We start from the raw sequence: 22,823 nt of genomic DNA, 5'->3' as shown, positions 1-22,823 counted from the left end.
CTGTAGATTTTCTAGACAGCATTTTAAAAAGTAGAGACATCACCTTGCCAACAAAGGTCCGTATAGTAAAAGCTATGGTTTTCCCAGTAGTGATGTATGGAAGTGAGAGCTGGACCATAAAGAAGGCTGATCGCCGAAGAATTGACACTTTTGAATTCTGGTGCTGGAGGAAACTCTTGAGAGTCCCATGGACTGCAAGAAGATCAAATGCATCCATTCTTAAGGAAATCAGCCCTGAGTGCTCACTGGAAGGACAGATCGTGAAGCTGAGGCTCCAATACTTTGGCCACCTCATGAGAAGAGAAGACTCACTGGAAAAGACCCTGATGTTGGGAAAGATGGAGGGCACAAGGAGAAGGGGACGACAGAGGACGAGATGGTTAGACAGTGTTCTCGAAGCTACAAACATGAATCTGACCAAACTGCGGGTGGCAGTGGAAGACAGGAGTGCCTGGCGTGCTCTGGTCCATGGGGTCACGAAGAGTCGGACACGACTGAACGACTAAACAACAACAACAACAACAACAACAACTGTAGATTTTATGTTGATCTTTTCTGTGAACTGCCCTGAGACCTCTGGGTATAGGGCGGTATATAAATTCAATAAATAATAATAGTCATAAACCACCCTGTGATCTTTGGATGAAAGGCAGTGCAATAATAATAATGATGATGATGATGATGATGCCACTGGTTAATGACCCTTGTTTGTTTAAGGAGCTGTCTGTCAATGACAAGGCAATTCTGGAAGGAGAGAATGGTTTTGGTAATGCAGCTCAGCTTTCCTTCCTCACTTGGTTGGGTGATGAATATGAAATAATAATAACCAGACTCATCTTGGAGGTGGAGATGGAAAGACACAGAAGCCTGATCTTGCTTTCTGTGAGGATCCAGTGCTATGGTATTGGGGAGCACTCCTCGAAATAAATCACAGCCCTCCATATATCACACAGTCCCCAGTTACAGTCACTCTAAGGAAATCAAGCCCAAGGTATGTGCTGGTACCCCTTAAATTTCTCATCAGTTGAGGATTACAGTGTGTGTAAAAATGAACAAGGGGTGGAGTACTCAGGTGTGATTGGTGTGTTTCTTTTCTTTTCTTTTGCTTTTTTATATCCCACTTTTCCTTCAAAGAAGGTGGCGTACATGGCTCCTCCCATCCTCCATGTACTGTAGTTTAGGCTGAGAGTTGCCTAGGGTCGCCCAGGGAACTTCATGGTTGAATGGAGATTTGGACCCTGGTCTCCCAGGTCCTAATCTAACACCCTATACCACAACTAACCCTATACCACAGCAACTCAACAACTACTGCTTTGGCAACATGTTCTATTTACAATGCTGATCCTGTCAAGAGTCTCACAGAACCTATTCATGTCCCAGCTTTCCAGACAGCAATCTGCCTTTTAAAATCAGTCAGTCATTATCTTCAAGTGTGTCAACGCATGCACACTCTATGAAGCTATTCCCTATTTTATGATGACACATCAGCCTAATAAATATATCATATTTCAGTTTTGCATGTAACTGGTTCTTTATTTGGCTGTATGCTTTACATGAGATGTTATTTATATTACCTCGTTCTCCCTTTGCACCTGGAAGTCCAGGAAGTCCTCTACCAGGAATACCTGTAAGATGAAGATAGTGGCACCGAGGTAAGGCAATTTAAATGTTCTCCATAAATTAAATCTCACTGTTGTATCAAGGCCCCTGATGCTGGTTCACACATTAGAAATGAACTACTGTATTTTTTGCTCTATAAGACGCACCAGACCATAAGACTCACTTAGTTTTTGGAGGCGGAAAACAAGAAAAAAATATATTATGAATCCCAGAAGCCAGAACAGCAAGAGGGATTGCTGTGCAGCGATCCCTCTCACTATTCTGGCTTCTGGGATAGCTGTGTGAAGCCTCTTCAGGGCAGGGAGAGCCTTCATCCCGCTGCCCTGAAGAGGCCGTGTGTGGCTAAGCCAGAAGCTAGAACAGCAAGAGGGAGACAAGATTTAGGAACTGCAGCCTCACATGCAAAAGCTGTTTTATGTGACTGAGAGCAAGGTATAAGGATCTATCACCCACTCACCCACCCACCCCAATCCTGCTGGGTTCTTAAACTGAGCAAACTGTAGTATTTAGGGTGGGAAGAAGTTGGGAATTCTATTTCTCCAGCTTATATTACAGTGTTAGACTTTCACAGTGTCTCTCTCTGGCCTTTTCTTCACTTTTTGTAGGCCAGAAGTCTTGCCTGGACACAGCATGGAGGAGAATGGGGGAGCATTACGGAACTCATATTTCTCTACCCACATCTCTGGGGACTGTGAGAGAGCAGAAGGCAAGCAACCAGGCAACCAGGGGCAGAATACAGCGAAATACAGGGATACAGGGAAATAGATCTGAGTGAAAAGTGAGGCCATAGAAGGTGTGTATTCTGCAGCTGCAGGCAGAGGTGATTTTACAGCAGCACAACCGATTCAACCACACTAGGTGCCATGCTGCAGGGGGCACCACAACAAAGCTGTAGAACAGAGTGCCAGAGGTGGTGGGGCGAGCAGTCTCTTAGTGTCACACAGGGTGCTGTTTGAAATTTGAGAACCCAAAGTCTGCCACTGCTGCAGAGGAAACCTCCAGAGTTGAGAGGAATTAAGATAGGAGCAAAGCTAATGGATACATTAGAGCTCCTTTCACTTGCTGGCTCAACCAAAGCAGGGGACAGACAAGAGGGGAAAAAAAACCCCTTCAGTTGGGTTGGAGTTCATAAAAGGTACCAAGAAGACTTTGGGTAGTGCCAGTGGTGGAGCTTCATGCTCTGGCACCGGGGGGTGGAGAGCAGGCGGGGGTGTGGCACACTGCTTGCAGGGGTGTGGCGCTCAGCACAAGTGGGGGGCAGCCGCGATGGCACCCCACCGGGATCGCGCTGCTGGGGGCAATGCGCTCCCACCGCACTCCTCTTCCTTTGCCAGTGGGTAGTACATTAATTTAGGTGACCATTCCCAACCGCCACAAAGGAATATGTCAGCTGACCTGGAAACTCTATTATAAGTAGAAATAATAGCATGAACAGTGAAAAAACAACCCATAATTCAACCTCCCAAAGATAATCTTTCTAGATAAGGACGTGTGTATACAAGTTTCTGTGGCAGTTTTATTTAATTTCATTTTTGCACATTTTGCCAAGGACAAAACCATTTCAATAATCATTTTGCCACATGAATCACTGCTGTGGAGTTTATAATATTCCTATATAGTCAAGCTCTAGCTGTCCATCCCTAAAAATTGAAGACGTATTTTGTGGCCATGTACACGGGTCCCTGTGTAAAGCGTACTTTCATTTGAACAGTTAAAAATAGTTGCATTTGCAGTGTACATACTGAGCAGCATCTAGAGGAAGTTAATTGTTTTTAAATTTTCTAGATTGTCCCCAGAATCTGAACAATTCACTGGGTATCCTGCCATCCCTCAGGATATTGGCAGGGCTAAAACATCAATCTTCACTTGCTTAAACATATATATTAAGCAAGGCATCTTGCTTACCACAGGCATCTACTGTGGTAAAAATATTACATACTAGAAGAAAAAGAAGAGAAATATCTCACCTGGGTCACCCTTTGCACCAGGTGAGCCTGGGATTCCATCGTGTCCTGGCTGGCCCCTTTCTCCAGGAGCTCCTGGGGGACCTTCAGGCCCAAGGTCACCTGCAAAAGATAAACAGACAAATTTTGAGGAACAAAATGGTGGAATCGTGGAAACAGCTGGTGCAGAATTCAATGGGCAGGCTGCTCACTGGGGCACCTATCCTGGCCAGATTAAAAATGCTGGTTTTGACTTATGAAGGCTTAAATGGCCCAGGGTTGCAACACTTCAAGGACCATCTCTCCCCATATGAACCGACCTGGGGCTTTTCTGCCATGGCTCCCCACTGGTGGGATGCTCTCCGCAGCGAAGCTTGTCTGTCATCTCCATTTCATACCTTCAGGCACCAAGTGGAAACATTATTTGCCCAGGGCTTTGGCTGATTAAAAAATCTATGGTCTTTTAAATGTGTCAGGGTGTCTGAGTTATTGATTTTTAAAATTATTATTATGTTATGTGTTTTTATAGTGTAAACCGCCCAGTGATCTTCGGATAAAGGATGGTGTATAAGCAGCAGCAAGAAGAAATGGTGTCCATCAAGAAAGTGTTCTGAATCTTAAAATGTAGGTTGCCAATTTTTCTGTTGCCTAACTTTATTGCTATCTTGAAAAATTGTGACAGACTATTTGTTATTACAAAAATTGTGACTTACACAATTTTCAAAAATCTCTTCACATGTACAAAGTTGGGTTTCCTGCAAAACCCTTTTTCTGGCTCACATGAGCATATTAACGTGCCAAATCATGAATGATATTTTGATAAGAAGATTATAAAACAGGACACTGCAGTTAAAATAAATTTTCTTACTTTCAATCAATACATTTTGCTACATCTACAAATTTGATCTGCAGCACTGTTGAGCTCTGAAGCTGAAGTTGAGTCCACAGATCTTACACATGTACGAACTGCAATGTAACATTTACAGTTTGTGGCACATGTCATTTTGCTGTTTTTACACTTGCACCAAGGAGTTCCACATCCCTTCTGGCATCCACAAGGATTAATATTTTTGAAGGAGTCAGGGGTGGCATCACTTGTTAGCAGCACAGGTTGCAGTTCTCTGTTTTCAAATGTCCAACGCAAGTCTTCAAGGCTTGATTTCTTGAAATGACAAGCTTCGTTCCACACTGCTTTCATGATGAGTTGTTTTTGCACCATTTTGGTGCCATTCCCTGGTTAATATAATTTATTAATTTTGCAGCAACGTGCGTAAATATGGTCAAGCGCAAGTGGAATGTGCATGTCATGTGTTTATGTGCCTGTAACTCTCTGGCCAGAGGATGCCATGTTGCTGTCCTCTGACTCAAGAGTGCTCCAGCGCAAAAGCCCTAGTGGAAGCACAGTTTATCCTCTTCCCCAGTCAACAGGCAGGGGTCCTTTAAACAAGAGGCTCCTGTCACTGAAGCTAGCAACTGAGCCTGAGGATGAATGCTGCTAAAGCAGTATTTATATTATTTTATTATTCATCCAAGAAGGCTCCTAGAGTGGGTAACAACAAGACAGTCTACCTCTCATGGAAACTGCAGCCCATGGGCCATACAAAGCCCTCCAATACTTTTGAAGCACCCTGTGGGGCACCCCAACATTTCTGTGGAATATCTGTGTGTGATTTTTAAAACCCCCAATTTCAAGCTGTTCCTAACCTCCCTGGGGTTTCACCTAGCACCCTCAGATTACTTTCAGGAGTTTCCTGTGCGCTGAGGCTTCAAAGTGCTCTCCAAAATGTTCTATTCACTCTGTTGATGCTTCTGGGTGCAGTTTTGGGAACTGATGGTGATGTCTTCTGAAGTTGAAGACTAATGATTACTGGTGATAGTTGCCAAAGGTACCACAGTGGGAAACAGACAGAAGAACAATGGCCAAGCAATTAGCAAAAGCAGTCAGCTGGGGATTAACTAGCACTACTTTGCTGTGCTCTATTCAAATATACAGCACTTTAGAAAAGTCTCAAAATGCTGATTTCTCTTTAACTATTTACAGTGAACTTGCGACTTATGCAATTTTAGTATTATGTGGTTAATAGCCAGTTGGTTGAAATCACACAAATGAAATGCATGTAAAGTGGAGAGCTTAAAAGCTCTTTCTGTGCAGGATTTTCCTGCTGTGGAAAGAGTTTTTATGCAAGGTGCAGACCCTGCCTACCAGCTCTGGGAAGCTCTCATGAGATCTCACTCACACATACACACCCCGGAACATAACCCCTGTATACGTTGTGAGTCTACTGTACCTGAAAAGTACTGTCCTCTGCTAAAGATTGCCAATTCTGCTCTCTTTCCACACACCTCAGCAACACAGGTTTACATCTTTTGTCTAGCAGAAAGCTCTACTGAATATAATTATTTCTGAATAGATATGATTTGAATTGCTCTTATGGACCCGTCTCTCTGTGTGTGTAGAGATGGGTGAAGACTGCTTGTCTTACCCAGTGTGTGCATCCCCGTCCCCCCCAGTGTGTATGTCTGCTGGCATGCAGCCCACAGAGGTGTGGTAAATCCTCAATGTGGCACTCAAGCAGAAAAGGGTTAACTATCCAAGTCTTGTGGAGTCTCCACCCTGAGCCCTGCATGGAGCTGCCCAGAGTGCTAGTGCCTTTCCTTCCAATTATGAGAATGCGCTGGTCATCTATTGAAGCATCTGATTATCATCTTATCCACTTTTTAAGGCTCTTAGGCATTATTAAATCTGTTCCCAATATGGGCTAATATGGTCCAGAATTATGTTATATAAAGCCAGAACTGCAACACAGAAGAGTTCAATAAGCTTGGCTTGCAAAGTTTTGCTTTCTTTTGTTAGCAAAGTCACTTAAATAAGGCAGCTGAAATCTATAGAGAAAAGAAATTCTGATAACATTTTACTGAGGGAATTGAACAAAAATATTGTATAATTTTAAGAGAAAGAAACAGGAAAGCCTGAAGTAGGAAAGACAGAACCTCCCTCATTTACCCTATTAGCTGGTTTATTGAAAACAGAATTCACTCTTAAATTATACACTGAATTATCTCTGTTGTTGAATGTCTAACATACTTGTCAAATTATATTTTTGCCTTCTAATTTTAAAAATCCACATGCCCTTAACATCCATTTTTTAAAAATGCTGTGTAAATCACAAAGAGTAACCATTATGTTGCTGTTTTTAGAGTGAAATAGCAATTTTGACTTCAAAAATATTATTTATTTACCTTTTTCTCCTTTTAAGCCAGGAAAACCATCTAAGCCTGGTAATCCCTTTCCACCTTTTTCACCTGGGATTCCTGGAATACCTTTATAATAAAGAAATATAAGGTTTCAGTGTTGTCAGCTGAGTACTTACTAGGCTTAGCTTTATCATAAAATACTGAAAGAAGCTTTGGATCACTTACCTGGAGAACCCTGAAGACCTGCTAGCCCTTTGGCACCTGGGGAGCCAGGGATTCCTGGAATTCCTGGAACACCTCTTTCACCTTTCTCTCCAGGCACGCCAGGAATACCTGTCTTTCCTGGGTCTCCCTGTAGGGTAGAAAAATGAACAGTAAATTCTGCAAACATTTAACAATTACAATATGCATTCTAAAATCATTATAGTATTCATATCTAATGTCTGAACTCACTGTAGTTACACTAAGGTAAAAACTATGTTTTACAGCCCAACTGTAAGTACAGTTAGCATGCCAGCTGCCTCTCCACTACAAACCAACCCTGAAGAAGGACTAGGGGGGATGCTCATCAAATTTGCAGATGACACCAAACTGGGAGTTTTCAAAATGACCTTAAAAGAATGGAGAACTGGGCCAAAACTAACAAAATGTACTTCACTTGGGAAATTGGATGGGTGACACATGTGAAAAGGATTGAGGGGGTCTTAGCAGACCACAACCTTAACATGAGTAAACAATGTGATGCAGCAGCAAAAAAGCTAATGCTATTCTAGGCTGTATCAACATAAATATAGTGTCCAGATCAAGGGAAGTAGTAGTACTGCTCTGTTCTGCCTTGGTCAGACTATATTGGGTTCTGGGTCCAATTCTGGGCAACACAGTCAGAGGCGGAGCTAGCAGGTACCCGGAGCGGCGGGGGCGGGGCTAGCATCCCAGGGGGTTGTGCCAGTGGCAGCAAGCGTCCCAAGGGGGGTGCCGCCTGCGGAGATGTCACCCCTCCTCAGGGATGACACCCGGGGCAGGCCGCACCCGCCGCACCCCCCTTTCTCCACCAGTGAACATAGTTTAAGAAGGATATTGACAAACTGGAACATGTGCAGAGGAGGACAACCAATATAATAAAAGGTCTGGAAACCACGACTTATGAGGAATGTTTTAGGGAGTTGGGTACATTTAGCCTGGAGAAGAGGAGGCTGACAAGAGGTATGATAGACATCTTCAGATATCTGAAGGACTATCACATGGAAAATAAAGCAAGTTTTTTATTTTTTTTATTTTATTACTTTTCCTCTTTTAACTGTTTAACATGGTTGCACTGAGATATATCTTTGTTTACATTAGAACATATGACATAAAATTGCATAAAAATAAAAATAAAACAACAATAAACACTCAGATAAATGAAAGCTTATTTTCTGCTGTTCCAGAGAATAGGTCCTGAACGAGGGGATTAAAATTACAAGAAAAGAGATTCTGACCAAATATTAGGAAGAACTTTATGGAACTAAGCAGAACAGACTCCCTTGGAACCAATGAGGAAGGTGGTTATGTTTAGCCTGGAAAAGAGATTTCAGACATCTCAAGGGCTGTCACATGGAAGGGGGAACTTGTTTTCTCCTGCTCCAGAGGGTAAGACTAGAACCAATGGATTCAAGTTACAAGAAAGGAGATTCCAACTAAATATCAGGAAGAACTTTCTGATGCAGGTACGTAGCCGTGTTGGTCTGACACAGTTGAAATAAATAAAAAAATAAAAAATTGTCCAGTAGCACCTTAGAGACCAACTAAGTTTGTTCTGGGAATGAGCTTTTCATATCTGAAGAAATGTGCATGCACACAGCTTACGCAGAACACACTTAGTAGGTCACTAAGTTGCTACTGGACATTTTATTTATTTATATTTATTTATTTCAACTTTCTGATGGTAAGAGCTGTTTGACAGTGGAACGGTCTCCCTTGGGAAGTTGGAGACTCTCCTTCATTGGAGGTTCCTAAACAAAGGTTGGATGGCCGTTTGTCAGGGATGCTTTAGCAGTGACTCCTTCATTGCAGTGGGTTGGACTAGATAACCCTTGGGGTCCCTTCCAACTCTACAATTCTATGAAACCATCCTCAGGAACGAGATTTATGCAGTTGAGAAATAGGGCGGATCGGGGCTGCTTAACCCCCCCCCCCAATTGATTATCCTGAAGTTTCTCCTGAAACTTGCTTCCCAGATTCTTTTATCACTGTGGGGCTTTGAGTCCATATTTAACCTCAAACCCTTCAAGGGAAAAAGCAGTTAGGGGTAGTTCAAGGGGAAAACATTAGGTGAGCAAAGCATCCCACCACCCATTTCTTCACTGCAAATCACTTCCCAATACAATTCTGAAGCAGAGAAGTGGACTAATATTATACATAGCTCCATTGTAATGTGCAGATGAAAAGAACTAAATTTTGCATGTTCATAAAGGCTAGTGCCTTTTAAATTTTTGGCCGCCTCAGCTCCTGGGAACCAGCACCCCCTGGCCAGCCCCAGAGGCACCATTCGCCTGGGGAGCTTATAGCCAGGGCTGCAGCAACAAACAGCCACACAAACCTTTGGGAGGCAGAAAAGCAAGAGGGCATCAGAGGAGGGAGGGAAGGAAAGAAAGAGGGACAGAGTCTAGTGTTGCCTGCAGCACCCCTGACTATCATTCAAGGCACCCCAGGGTGCCATGGCACACTGGTTGAAAACCCCTGAGACCAATGCTTTTTGGGAGAAGGCAGCTTCCAATGCAAATGCCCTTCTATCCTCAACAATTGTTTTGAATACAGCCCGTACTCTTGCACATCAGTCTTATGCCTTGGAATCAGAAAGAGATGCATTGTGCAAAGAAACTTTTACATTGTTTAGGTTATTTAACATAGTTTATGAACAACTGTGGATGGATACCTTCTCACCAGGAGCCCCGGGGAAGCCAATTCCTGGAAGCCCAGCCTGCCCTTTTTCACCTTTCACACCTTTTGCTCCAGGTAACCCATGTTTCCCTGCCTCACCAGGAAGGCCTTGCACACCCTTTTCTCCTGATGGTCCTAAAAATAAAAGTTTGGATTATATTATATTTTTCTTTCTTAAAAGTAACATAATGTGTTAAAACTAATCTGAACATTTTGGTTACTGGGAAATGGGTGGGAAGTTAGCTGATATATAATTCCAAATAGCCAAAGTTAATATTACCTGGGAGACCCATTTCTCCCATGGACCCTTTCTGTCCAGGAGCTCCTGGTTCACCCTGGTATCCTGGAGGGCCTTGGTCCCCTTTTGGCCCTAAAATGGAAAGGGGATATTAAAAAATATATTGAACTACATGACTCATTAAAATACAATGTAAAGGTGCCTGCTAGATTATGAAAGAGCCCAGCAATGCTATAAAATAGAACTGTAATTAGTAGTCACACGCAGAGGCTTCACATTAGTGATAAAAAGGAAATCAGGGTTTCATACCTGCTTGTCCAGGTAGACCAGGCTCCCCATCCTTCCCTGGCATTCCTGGTGTGCCAGGATCCCCTGCAGTTCCCTTTTCTCCTAATGGTCCCAGATGTCCTAGAAAGCATAAAAATGTTGCTTTGTGTCATGGTTCTCTTTCTACCACATCTGAAGTATGTGAGAATCACTCTGAGAATAGCATGACAAATCAGTTGATATAAATTTAGTTATTCTGTTACTGTAATAAATAAATAAATCAAGAGTTTATACAGAATATATAACTGAACTACAGCTTGACTTCATTAGGATTTAAATCTAAATTTCAGTTTTCAACACTAATTTGTTGTTGTTTAGTCGTGTCCGACTCTTCGTGACCCCATGGACCAGAGCACGCCTGAGCAACAAAACGTGAAATGGCAGCAGGGACACAAGTATCTCTAAGTATGTCCAAGGTGCCTTTTTCTCATTTTTAATGGATTCAGGGAGCGGGAGCTTTTAGACAAGGAACACATAGAGCGGAATATCTTATATAGAGAGGATAAAAACATGAATGGTCTGACTTTTTGAAATAAAAAGCAATTATTTCATTATATTCTCCCTTGTTATATGTCTTGTTTCCCAGGATTTGCAACATAAAATGTTTTTAATTGATTTTAACATATTATTTATTATATTGTAACCCACCTTGAGACTGCTTTGGCAAGTAGCATTATTTTAACAAAAACGCATTTTCATAAGCTGGGAGAAGTGATCAGTAAGTATCTCTTATCCATTTCTATGTACATCTGAAGGGCTTTCTATTTTGCTGTGTGAGTGCATGCAGCTGCCGTCTGATTGCCTGCATTCGTTTATTCGCAACGTTTCATATTCAAGAATGCATTATTGGCCTCAGTTGCTAATAAAGGTAAAGTAAAAGGTAATGGACCCCTGGACAGTTAAGTCTAGTCAAAGGCGACTATGGTGTTGCAGCGCTCATCTCTCTTCAGGCAGAGGGAGCTGGCGTTTGTCCACAGACAGCTTTCCAGCTCATGTGGCCAGCATGACTAAACCGCTTCTGGCGCAACAGGACACCGTGACGGAAATCAGAACACACGGAAACGCCGTTTACCTTCCTGCCACAGCGGTACTTATTTATCTACTTGCACTATTATGCTTTTGAACTGCTAGGTTGGCAGGAGCTGGGACAAAGCAATGGGAGCTCACCCCGTTGCAGGGATTCGAACCGCCGACCTTCTGATCGGCAAGCCCAAGAGGCTCGGTGGTTTAGACCACAGCGCCAACTGCATTCCTAGTTGCTAATGATGTGGAAATGAGAAGACAATTAGCAGTGTTTTTTAGCTCCTGTACAAAGCAAAGGAAGAGACATCTACTTAACACAGAAGTCCTACGCTGTCTAAAGAAAAATCATTTAAAGAAAAAAAATAAAATGTCCTTGAAACTGTAGGGCAACAAGTGACTCTGAAACATTTTAAAAGCAGTTCTATGGATCTGGAAAGAGGTAAAATGGAAATTTGATTATCTGTAACGTCACCCTCCCCAGGGATCCTGGAGGGCAGTAACGAGACTGGGATGGCTTTTCCCACCGGTCGGTCAGGCAGGGTGAGGATCGTCAGAGCAGTCTTGCCGCGTGACTGGGGCGCTTGGCTCTCTCCGGCTCCCCTTCCCGGGAGTTGCGCGGGGCGGCATTCAGTCGCTGGGTGGGGAAGACAGGCGGGGCGAGAGGGAGGGAGCCGATCGCAGCCGCCCAGCGCGAAGCCGGCGATCCCGATCCCGAGTCCGATCCAGCGGCAGAAGCGGCGGCAAGCGGACAGGGAGGCGACTCAGTCTCCGTCTCTTTCGCGCTCGCTCGGGGCGGGTTGCGCGGAGCAAAAGGCATCCGCGCCATGCCGGGCAGCGAGAGACTCTTGATGGAATGGGGAGATACCGCAGGACAGGGACCAGAGCGGCAGCCGGAGGCAGGGTAAGTCCCTCCAAGAGGACGGTTCTCACCTGGCTTTTCCTGGGGTAGAGGAAGCTCCGGGGCTCTTAAAATACATAAGGAACCCCTCAAAAGCGCAAGCAGGTGGGCAAGGCAAATTAAGCGGAAAAGAAAGAGATCACCATTCTCGCCGTCTTCTGCCTCCTCCACCCCTCCTGCGCCTCTCCTTCCTTCCAGCGCCTATGCCAAGTCTCCCCACCCGAGGGAGCGCAAGAAAGGCAACAAACGTCCAAGGACTTGGGATGGGCGAGGAATAGGACTCAGGGCCAGCAAGTGGTGGGCGCCCTGGACATTTTCTCCGATTTTGAGCCCTTATCAGCCTCAGTTGAAAGGGAAAAGGCAAGCTGACTGAAGAAGAGTTGAAAGTGTCACCCCTGAAGGGAAGGTATTTTCAATCAGAAGCCAGGAGAGTCCTGGAACTCCCTGAGGAACAATCCATGGAAACAGGCAAATGCTCCAGTGGCAACCAAAGGAGCCAAGTCTACCTTTCCAGATGGACAGCAGTGTTTGGCTACCCTGCCTTTTCCAGACTCATTCCAAGAGCTGTGGAATGCTGAATGGAAAACAGGAGGACGACACAATCCACAGACATTTCCAAATCAGGGCTTTGCGGTTTGGCCTCAAATCTTCTCGGAGAGTCTTCTGCAAACTCCTAGTTGCTCTGGTGTGTATGGACTTTGGGAGTATGGCTGTACCCCTGCTTAGATGATAACCTGATACGAGGCCCATCAAGGGAGCAATGTGAAATGTACTCTCAAAACAACCTCTCCTGCTTCCGATCACTGGGTTGCTGTGGGATGAATGCACCAACAGAGAATTGGCCTTCAGGTCTGCTATATGCATTCCCACCATGGTCCCTGCTGCCCAAGGTCCGACTGCTGAGGGCGGAAGAAGTGGTGGTGACATCCTATTGGCCACACAGGCCTCCCCCATCTGTCCAGGGTGCTTCCCAGCCAAAGGGTTAGGGTTAAATTTATCTATCTTTTGTCAAAGATAATACAGTGGTACCTCGGGATGCGAATGGGATCCGTTCTGGTGCCCCGTTCACATCCTGAAGCGAACACAACCTGCGTCTGTGGGTCGCGTTTCGCCACTTCTGCACATGCACGTGACGTCATTTTGACCACCTGCGCACGTGGCGAAACCCGGAAGTAACACGCTCCGTTACTTCTGGGTCGCGGCGGAGCGCAACCCGAAAATACTTAACTTGAAGCACATTTATCCTGAGGTATGACTGTACAGGATACAGGATGCACACCAATCTAGTGTCTGGGCAGGTACAGTTCCCCACAAATAACTGGCCCCCTCTCCCAAGTCAAATTCTAGCCTCCTTCCCCCAGGGTACACTCATCAGCATACTGCCAGTCCGTGTGCCAGCATCCCTTCTGCATCTGCTTCATTAGAAGGATCTTCTTCAGGGACCATTTGTTCACTACCACCCAGAACTAGTCCATGAGGCAGCCACACTAATATAAGATGGGGGACACCTGACTTCCGGGTTCTGGTAATGAGATATGTCGGCTTCCTAAGAGATCGGACAGCCAGTCGTGCCAGTAATTCCCCTGAGGGTAAATGAGGGTAATTAACCCTGACTACCCTACCCCAGAGGGGGGGGGGTTGTGCCACCCGCAAACCGTCCGTTATCTGCGCTCCGCAACAAGATGCGGAGGCAGGGATGCTGGGTGATGCCCAAGGCATGAATTTGGCAACTCTCCAAACCCTCTCATCACCCGGGAGTCCCTGTTTCCTAAAAATTAAAAGATTTGGCAAAAAAACAGGCATGTTCTGAATGGAAAGAGTTAAAAGAAAAATCTGCTAAACTATACAAAATTGGCAGAGCAAGATCAGATATGGTTAGAACAGCTTGGGCTGAGAAGGAAGATGGTGACGGTAAAAGCTCTGATGCAGTAAGAAAAAGGATATTATCAGAAAAAGCCTCCTTCAATGGGGAGAGATTGGAGATTTTTTTATTGGAATTGCAAAAGGGGTGTACTTTAAAGAGGATGCATTTACTTGCATGGAATATTGCATACAGTTACATACAGTTTGAGAAGAGAGTGGCGGTGAACTCTGGATGCCTGCCAGCTGTCTGAGCGCCCCGGAGAGCTGGTGTGGGTTTTTACAGGGAAACCGCAACTATCTTTGTGTGACTTACTGATTGCCAAGTACATCCCTACAGTACATTTGAAACACCAAAGATTAAAGACAGTGAGAAGTCGCTAATTAATTTCAACCCTGGATACGCCCAGAGCGTATTAGAACAACAATCAGCAGAAAAAGGAGGGGTCATTTTGTGCTTCAAAATATTAAGACTGAGAGCAATGTGAAAAAAGCCCCCTGCGTGATTATAGAAATAAGGAATGGTCAAATAAAACAAGATAGTGAGTTATACCAGCGGCTGACTGATCGAGAGAGAAGATTGTCAATATCAGGATTGGAAAATTGTGAAGTAATAAAGAAGATAGCAGAAAAATAAAGGATGGGCATTTAGCTTTTGAAATCCAGAACATGGGAAGTCCCATTGAAATTAATTAATTTGGATAATATAATTGGCTGTATTGTTTTTTGTTTTTGAATGTGGAAAGATCTGGTTTGATTTGTTATTAATATGTGTGGTTTTTTAAAATTGGAAAATGTATAAAAATTATTTACAAAATAATAATAATAAGATGGGGGACACCTGGCCAACTAGTAGTACATGTGAAAAGGATCTGGGGGACACAAGCTTATCATGAGTCAACACTGTGATGCAGCAGCAAAAAAAGCTAATGCTATTTTAGGCTGCCTCAACAGAAGTTGAGTGTCCCGATCAGGGAAAGTCATTGTACCACTCTATTCTGCCTTGGTCAGACCACATCTGGAATACTGTGTCCAGTTCTGGGCACCACAATTTAAGATGGATAGAAGTGTGTGTACAAGAGGACAACTAGGATGATCAAGGATCTGGAAACCTGAAGGAGCCTGGGTATGTTTAGCCTGGAAAAGGGGAGGCTGAGATGATAGCCATCTTCTAATAACTTAAGGGTTGTCACATGCAAGACGGAACAAGCTTGTTTTCTCCTGCTCCGGAGGGCAGGACTAGAATCAATGAATTCAAGGTACAAGAGAGGAGATTCTAGCTAAATATCAGGAATAACTTTCTGATGTTAAGTGCTGTTTGACAGTGGAAAAAGACTCCACTGGAGGGTGGCAGACAGTCCTTTCTCAGAAGTTTTTAAGCAGATGTTGGATGGCCCTTTGTCATGGATGCTTTATTGGAGATTCTTGCATTGCAGGCGGCTAGACTAGATGACCCTCAGGTCTACAATTCTATGGTTCAATGAAGTCTAGAAGAGCCTTTTTCAGGTCTGAGGAAATAAAATAATGACCACCATTGAAAACTATAACTTTTTGTGCTGGTCACCTTTCCCCACCCTGCAAGTGTCCCTTGGAATGGGACACTCTGGGAAATTTAAAACTTCAAACAGCTCAAATAACTTTCTCTGATAAACCTGAAAATATTTGGCCACTTTTTAAAACTGTTTTTTATTAAAGTTTTCACAATAAAATAAAAAATCTAGAACAAATAGAATTAAAAAGACAAGAGAGGATAGAACAAGAAAATTAATAAAAGGGGGGGGGGACATAGAGATAAAACACCAAAGAGGAAAAAACCACCCTTCTGATTCTCTGTCTGATTTTCATCAGAAAAGGATGATTTAAGACATTCAGTCCATGTTAGTATGCATCTTCTTCACTTTCTGTTAGACCATATGCAAAGATAAGAAGAGGTTTTTTTGCTGGTAAAGGAGGGTAGCTGACGATGCTAGCAAACCTCCTTGAGGTTCTTTTTTATTCTTTATTCTGCAGAATCTTTATTCTGGTTTTTGAGACAAGACAAACACTGAGGAAGGGGGTTCAGTGCATCAGAATGTGTTCAAAATAGAAGAGAAGTTACATGCAAAAGGCAGATGCTATTTAATTTTACAGACCTTTACTTCCTTTATCTCCTTTTTGGCCTTTCATGCTTTCCATGTCTACATGATCCATTTTTCCTGGCTCTCCTCGTAGACCAGCTTCACCCTTTTCACCCTTTGAGCCAGGATCACCTCTGAGCCCCACAGCTCCAGGAAAACCCCTGTCACCTGCAAAAAGCATGTGTTAGTTGAGCACAATTAAGCCTTCATGAATAAGGATATTTTCCCTCCCAGAGCACAGAAAAAACATTCTCAAACCCTCCAAAGAGGCTTGTACATAGAAATGCACAATCAGATTGAAACAGGATTTACTTCCAAGATTTGCACAGTGACAGAAAAAGGCAATCAGTTCTACAAGTACTGAATTCAGGAACAGGTTGCGAAGCAAAATTTGGGAGAGCAGTTATGTGGCACCAGGCGGTGGTGGAGCTTCATGCTTCGGCACCGGGGGGGAGGGGCGGAGAGGGGGGGCCTGGCGCGTGTCCTGGGGGCATGGCACACCACCTGTGAGGATGTGATGCCCAGCGTGGACGGGGCGGCAGCCGCAATGGAACTCTGCTGGGATCGCGCAGCCGGGGGCAGTGCACTCCCCCGCACTCCTCTTCCTCCGCCAGTGGCACCAGGTGAGGGTGGGTGGCTCTGTCCACCAATCAAAGGTGCCTGCAAAGGGCTGCCCACTTCTGGCCCTGGCCCTGTAACAAGATCCTGTTCTGTATCCCTGTGCTAGGAGGTACACATAAACTGCAACATTTTTCTGTACCTCCCACTTGAAGAAAGATTGCAGAGTGATAGAATTAAACCAGGGGTGGGGAACCTTTTCCAGCTGGCAAGCTGGATCCTGGTGTAAGGCAATTTTCCTTTGTGATTCTGCAACGTAAGATCCAAACAGAGCTTGAGGTCAGTGCTGGTCAGCTGATAGGCCTTCAAGCTCTGCTTTGGCAGGAGTCAGGTGCACTATGAGGAACCTCATGAGGAACTCTGCAGCTCAGCCTGATAAGTTGTGGGTGAACATATCAGACGACACAGCGATTCTTCAAACAGCTCTTCTTTAGTCTGAGGCCAGAACTGAACTAAACTGAAGGGCTCAGTCAGCCTGCTTATATAGAGCTCCAGTACCTTGTTACTGTAACAACTTTCTAAAACTTTCCAATCACTGAACGTCACTTTCGATCTTTCTTTTGCATAACTATCTACAGTATCCCACTGCTGGCCCAGGGTGAGAACTTCAGTACATAACACAGCCAATCCCAGCAAGTTTGCTGTTACAGCCTCCTTTGCCAAGGAACAATCCAGAGCATACTTAAAAGATCCCGATTGCTTGTTGGCAGCCAAGACTCTTACCTGTCCCACACCTAACATCACAGATGACGTCAGTTGTGGAGCAGGAGGGTATTCTGTGACAAAGTGGCCTCCCTGGCCAAAGGGGCACAAGCTGGACCTAACCAGGCCTGTGGACCAGAGTTTCCTCACTTCTGAATTAAACCAAAGGCCTGACTTCACTTGGCCAGTTAAGCTACAAATTGCTCTTACCTTTTTCACCTGGAGCTCCAGAAGATCCTGAAGGACCAGGAGGACCCTGGCTTCCAGGTGTGCCCATAACTCCCATTTCTCCTTTGATTCCTAAACCCAAATTGGAACAACTGTTTACATTTCTGTGACTTTTCTAATACATTGCAATTTCACTCTAATAGTTCTGCCCAGAAGGCTTTATTGCTGAGCTCAGACCAGTTCCATGCATCTATGTTACAATTATCTTAGCTATGTGTTCTATTCCCAGTAAATATTGCATGAACTCATACACTGACATACTTTAAAAAAATAAAAAATAAACTAGACAAGATACAGTACTGTACATATAGTGTCTCCACTTTTGATTCATAGTCTTTTTCACAGGTTATTAATGTCATGAACATCTTATGGCTGAGAGAAGAGCGGATATTGTTTTATCATTCTATTGCTTAGTACTAATGTGGGATTTGTGTCAGCATCACATAGGTAGGTCTAGACATACTTAAGACAATTTGGGTAATGAGTTACTTTTTCATTTATAGTTTCTTTCTCATAAGTGTGTTGGTAGTTACGAATAGATAAATAACACACATACGTGATTTGTTAGCCACCCTTCACTGTAAGGCTTGGTTACAGCAATATACCATATTTTTCCGTTTATAAGTTTTTTTAACCAAAAAATTAGGTTTAAAATTGGGGCTTGTCTTATACACGGGTGTCAGAGCTGGCTCCTGGTCCCAGCTCACAGAGGACCAACGCTAGCCGGTAGTAATGTATCAAAGTCTTTATTGAAGTATAGTTTCCATTTCCAAGCCTCAGCGCCCCAGCTCTACGTCTAGGGTCTAGACCGGCGAAGCTCCATCTGAATCTCCACCCCCTGTACACCAGTTTAAGACTCTAATCTTACTCCACCTCTTCCTTCTCTCCTTTCTCCTCTGGGTCCTGCTACCCCCCGGGGTCTCCTCCTTCCTGGACTCTTCCGACGCAGACGTTGACCCCCCTGACTCCTCCCGCTCTCTTCGGCGGGCTTTAGGACCTGGCTCCCTACCCGGGCTGCCAACTGTGCTGCCCTCCTGTATATTTGAACTTGGCGCGCGCGCGCGTTTAACCTTCCTCTTGACCGTTTCCTCGCTCCCTGACGGAGGCGTGGTCAATACTGCCTCCTGTTCTCCCGCTGGTAGCGCGCCGCCTGATCCCGATGCCTGGGACTCCTCCCCCCTACTGCACTCTGGTGTGGACGCTGGTCCGGATTTCCAACTGCTGCTCTCTGAGTCTCCTCTGGCCCCTTCTTCCTGAAGTGCCCCCCTGGGCACTCCCCTTGCCCTGACCATGGGAGCCCCCTTTTGTGAATCCTCCGATTCACTGGAAAGACTCAGAGACCTCGGACCGCTGTCATCGCTGACATTTCCTTCGGACTCCTCCCCCTCGCTCTCCATTTCCTCCCTCTCCTGTGCCTCTGCTCCTGAACCCCTGACAACGGGTAGTGCTGTGGGGGTGTTTTCTTAATTTGGAGTCCCCCAAAATAGGGGGCATCTTATACAAGGGGGCGTCTTATACGTGGAAAAATACAGCAATTGTACAATTTGAAAACAAGTAAAACAGTTTGTAAAGAATTACAAAAACAAGTAAAAAAAACAACCTGAAGCAAAAACAGCACAATATAAGTTAAGCATAACAGAAGAGGTGGGTCCCACAAAAACACCTTTCAGAAATGTGCATCTTAAGCATATGCCAGAAAATGCATACTGAAGATACTAGGAAGAATTCTGCAGAGAGGACTGTTTAGGGGCTGCCACAGAGAAAGCCCTCTCCCAGGCTGCCATTCTCCACACCTCTGAAGGTGGATGAAGGTGTTTTTTTAAAAAAGAAAACATAAGCTTATTTCTGGGTTTTATTGTTTGCTGTGTACCGTATTTTTCGCCCTATAAGACGCACCGGCGCATAAGACGCACTTATTTTGGGGGGGGGGGGATAAAGGGGGGGAAATTATTTCCCCTCCGAGCCCCAAAGAGCAAAGAAGCCAAGACAGCGAGCGGGATGGATCCCGCTCGCTGTCCTGGCTTCGTTTTTAGCCTCGGGGCTGGGGGTCCGAGAGCGATGGCGAAGTTGTGTGCAGCTTTGCCATCGCTCCCGGAGCTTGCAGGGCTGGGGAAGCCCAAGCTTCCCCCGACCCCAGCCCCCAGAATGGGTCCAGGAGCGATGGCGAGGTTGTGCAACCTCGCCATCGCTCCCAGGGCTTGCTTGCAGGGCTGGGAGCTAGGGGCGGGGGAAGCCCGAGCTTCTCCCGACCCCAGCCCCCAGAACAGGCTGTTGCCCGCAAGCCTTGCATGCCCAGGGGGAACTCCCGCCGGGCTCGCAAGGCTTGCGGATAGCTTCCTGAAGCCTGGAGAGCGAGAGGGGTCAGTGCGCACTGACACCTCTCGCTCTCCAGGCTTCAGCGAAAGCCTGCATTTGCCCCATAGGACGCACAAACATTTCCCCTTCATTTTTGAAGGGGAAAAAGTGCGTCCTATAGGGCGAAAAATACAGTATTTATTGGGTTAAATTGTATTTTGAATAGTTTTATTTTCTTTATCTAGATTAAAACCATATGCTTTCTTATTGTTTTAAATGACTGGAGCATTGAATGGCAGGATATAAACTATTCAACCAACAGAATGAACCAATATAATTGAAAATATGATTTGTTTGAACTTCGTATAATTTTTCATTTGTATGGGATGCTGAGTGTGCTTATAGTTCCATTGGGATGTGAAGTTTTTACTGAATTTGCCACTTCTTACATGACATTCAGGTTCTAGGATGCCTGCTTTAGATCAGAAATGTAGAAAGTAGCTACAAAGAATAGGCATAAATGCAAGTTTCCCCCCACTCATATTTATGAATTACATAAGCAGGGTCAGGGAAGTAGCCAGTGTAAAATGGACTACTGTGAATGTACATCTCTTGAAAACAGCTTAAAATTTCAAGGGCACTTCACTCTGAAACCCTTTGACAACATCCTAATTGCTCTTTGTTTTTCGTGGATTTTTTTTTGTCAGGCATGCATTTCTTTTTCAAGCATAATCAAGATACTCAGTACTTTGTATCCCTTTGTATTTTTGAAATGAAAGTGCTCTAAACAAAGGAGAAAAAGTACAGAGTTCCATTTCCTTCTTTCTCATGATACTCCTTATAGAACCACATGTTTCACTCTGTAAAAGAGAGGATAATATGACAGACAATAAATAGTCACTGGAAGGAAGGAAGAATGTGTACCTGGGGCACCAGGGCGCCCTTCTTGTCCTTGTGGGCCAGGCAGGCCTGGCAGCCCTTGTAATCCTGGCAGCCCCGGAGATCCTTGGCTACCTTTATCTCCTTTGGACCCTGGCATGTCTAGCCCAGGAACACCCGGGTAGCCTCTTTCCCCTTTGCTTCCTGGAGGTCCTGCAGTAATAAAGAGAAAATGATACAAAGTGGCTCTTGATAATAAAATGTCCAACACAAGTAAGAACAAATGACATATGGCTCAAAAATGTGGGTAGGGGAATCCTTGCATTTGGATTAATCGTTCTACCCTATTCATTTTTGTTCTCCTGCTACTATTCATGTCAGGTTACTGATGAAAGTTAAGAACCTTATAATGCAACAATTATTGCAAAAAAAAAAAAAATGTACAAACTTCCATTATTCAAGAAATAATAATGAAACAAAACTTGACTTTTCCTAAATGAAATCTTCTGTCAAATTTGAATGTATTGTTTTAGAAGAATACTAAGACTGCAACCCTGTACACAGTTTCCACTGAATTTCTTCGGCGATCATTTCTGGCCAAGTAAGATAGTTTTCCATGAACAGTGAGTCCGTAAGTGACTGTGGAGGTCAATTCTGGAGGGCTAACGACTACTGCAATACTATAACTCCATGCATGTCTACTCAGACATAAGCAGCACATTGTTCAATGCGACTTACCCTCATAGGAGGAGAACATAAATGTTCTAAAATCAATCATCCTGCAGTTTTATTCTGATTGCTGACAAAACTCAGAAACATAAATATACAGTTCCTTAAAAAGAGAATTGCACAGTGCACATCCAAATGAATGTATTTTGTTTAAATGTATGTTACACTGTACATCTTACAAACATTAAATGGAACAAATACAAAAGGAACAATTTACCTATTGGTCCCGGAGGACCAGATTGTCCTGGAACCCCAGGAGGGCCAGGAGGGCCTATTCCTGGTAATCCGGGGGAGCCCTGTAGACCTGGTATTCCAGAAGGACCAGGGTCACCTAAGTGGAAAATCAAACAGTGGTAGCAAGTTAACTTGGGTATTACTAGTTACAGGTAGGTAGCCGTGTTGGTCTGCTGTAGTCGAAACAAAATAAAAAAAATAAAAAAATTCCTTCCAATAGCACCTCAGAGAACAACTAAGTTTGTTATTGGTATGAGCTTTCGTGTGCATGCACACTTCTTTAGATACTAATTATTACTAATTAGTATACTACTTATTACTAATTAGAAAGATTATTTGCCTTTGACTCTTTACCCACTGCTTTTCAGGAGAAGAAATGGTTAAGGAGTAAGCCCTACACAAATCTGGAGTAGAGCCTCTAAGGTGGTTGGATGGCACCTTGTACCCCTCCTCCTGGCAACTTCTGCAGCCAAGCTGGTACCAAACACCTTGCTCTGCTTTCCTTTGGACCACAGCAGTGAGACCAAGATCTCCATACACTCAGGTCCTCCATATACACTAACCAGGCTTGCACCCCAGGGAGGTTACTTTCGTTCTGCAAACACAGCAAAAACAATGCAGGAGCTACCGGTCTCTGCAGCCACAGTAGGTGCTTTTCCAGCAGTTTGACTTCACCCCAGAGATGCACTCCATTGTATCTTGAGATAGACGAATGTCAACAACAACTCTTTGTAGAATGAATGAGTGAATTATTTATTTCATTTATGAAATGCTTCCCATGAGGTATCCCAAGTGATTTACAATACTCCATATACCCTCAATGTCACTAACACTAAAACCTTACAAACATTTATTTGGGAGTCCCTTTTAATTTAATGGAACCTACAACTGAGTAAATCTATTGTATAGGGCCAACATGGTGCTTCCATTGTTGTATTTTGAAAATCAAACGGGAGAAACGACTTCCCTGAAGTGAAGAAAGGAGAAATAACAAGGAG

The 22,823-nt window shown here is 44.3% G+C and overlaps 1 protein-coding gene and 1 long non-coding RNA gene across 7 annotated transcripts in view; one reads left to right on the top strand and one right to left on the bottom strand.

The window, feature by feature from the left end:
• The window catches only part of COL4A1 (collagen type IV alpha 1 chain), a 177,760-nt gene that overhangs the window by 32,068 nt on the left and 122,869 nt on the right, over positions 1-22,823 (bottom strand). For all 4 annotated transcript variants that reach the window (XM_083435551.1, XM_083435550.1, XM_083435553.1 and 1 more), the window contains 11 exons: positions 21,809-21,922; positions 20,908-21,075; positions 17,671-17,760; positions 16,156-16,308; positions 10,225-10,323; positions 9,958-10,047; positions 9,673-9,812; positions 6,984-7,110; positions 6,804-6,884; positions 3,588-3,686; positions 1,575-1,625 (listed from right to left, as the gene is read on the bottom strand). In XM_083435551.1, coding sequence (XP_083291677.1) covers positions 1,575-1,625; positions 3,588-3,686; positions 6,804-6,884; positions 6,984-7,110; positions 9,673-9,812; positions 9,958-10,047; positions 10,225-10,323; positions 16,156-16,308; positions 17,671-17,760; positions 20,908-21,075; positions 21,809-21,922 — 1,212 coding nt within the window. The remainder of the gene's footprint in view (positions 1-1,574; positions 1,626-3,587; positions 3,687-6,803; positions 6,885-6,983; positions 7,111-9,672; positions 9,813-9,957; positions 10,048-10,224; positions 10,324-16,155; positions 16,309-17,670; positions 17,761-20,907; positions 21,076-21,808; positions 21,923-22,823) is intronic.
• On the top strand, positions 1,567-22,501 carry LOC310675327. Of its 3 annotated transcripts, none has more exons than XR_014510051.1 (4): positions 1,567-1,652; positions 2,226-2,413; positions 4,093-4,187; positions 22,194-22,501. It is a non-coding gene; the product is annotated as an uncharacterized lncRNA (long non-coding RNA). The 3 variants fall into 3 exon arrangements; XR_014510052.1 differs by lacking the exon at positions 22,194-22,501 and adding an exon at positions 7,247-8,024; XR_014510053.1 differs by lacking the exon at positions 22,194-22,501 and having other exon boundaries at positions 4,093-4,236.

The sequence above is a fragment of the Podarcis tiliguerta genome, assembly GCF_965153285.1.
Source record: "Podarcis tiliguerta genome assembly, chromosome: 3".
Classification (NCBI taxonomy): domain Eukaryota; kingdom Metazoa; phylum Chordata; class Lepidosauria; order Squamata; family Lacertidae; genus Podarcis; species Podarcis tiliguerta.
This window is presented reverse-complemented; position numbering and strand designations above follow the sequence as displayed.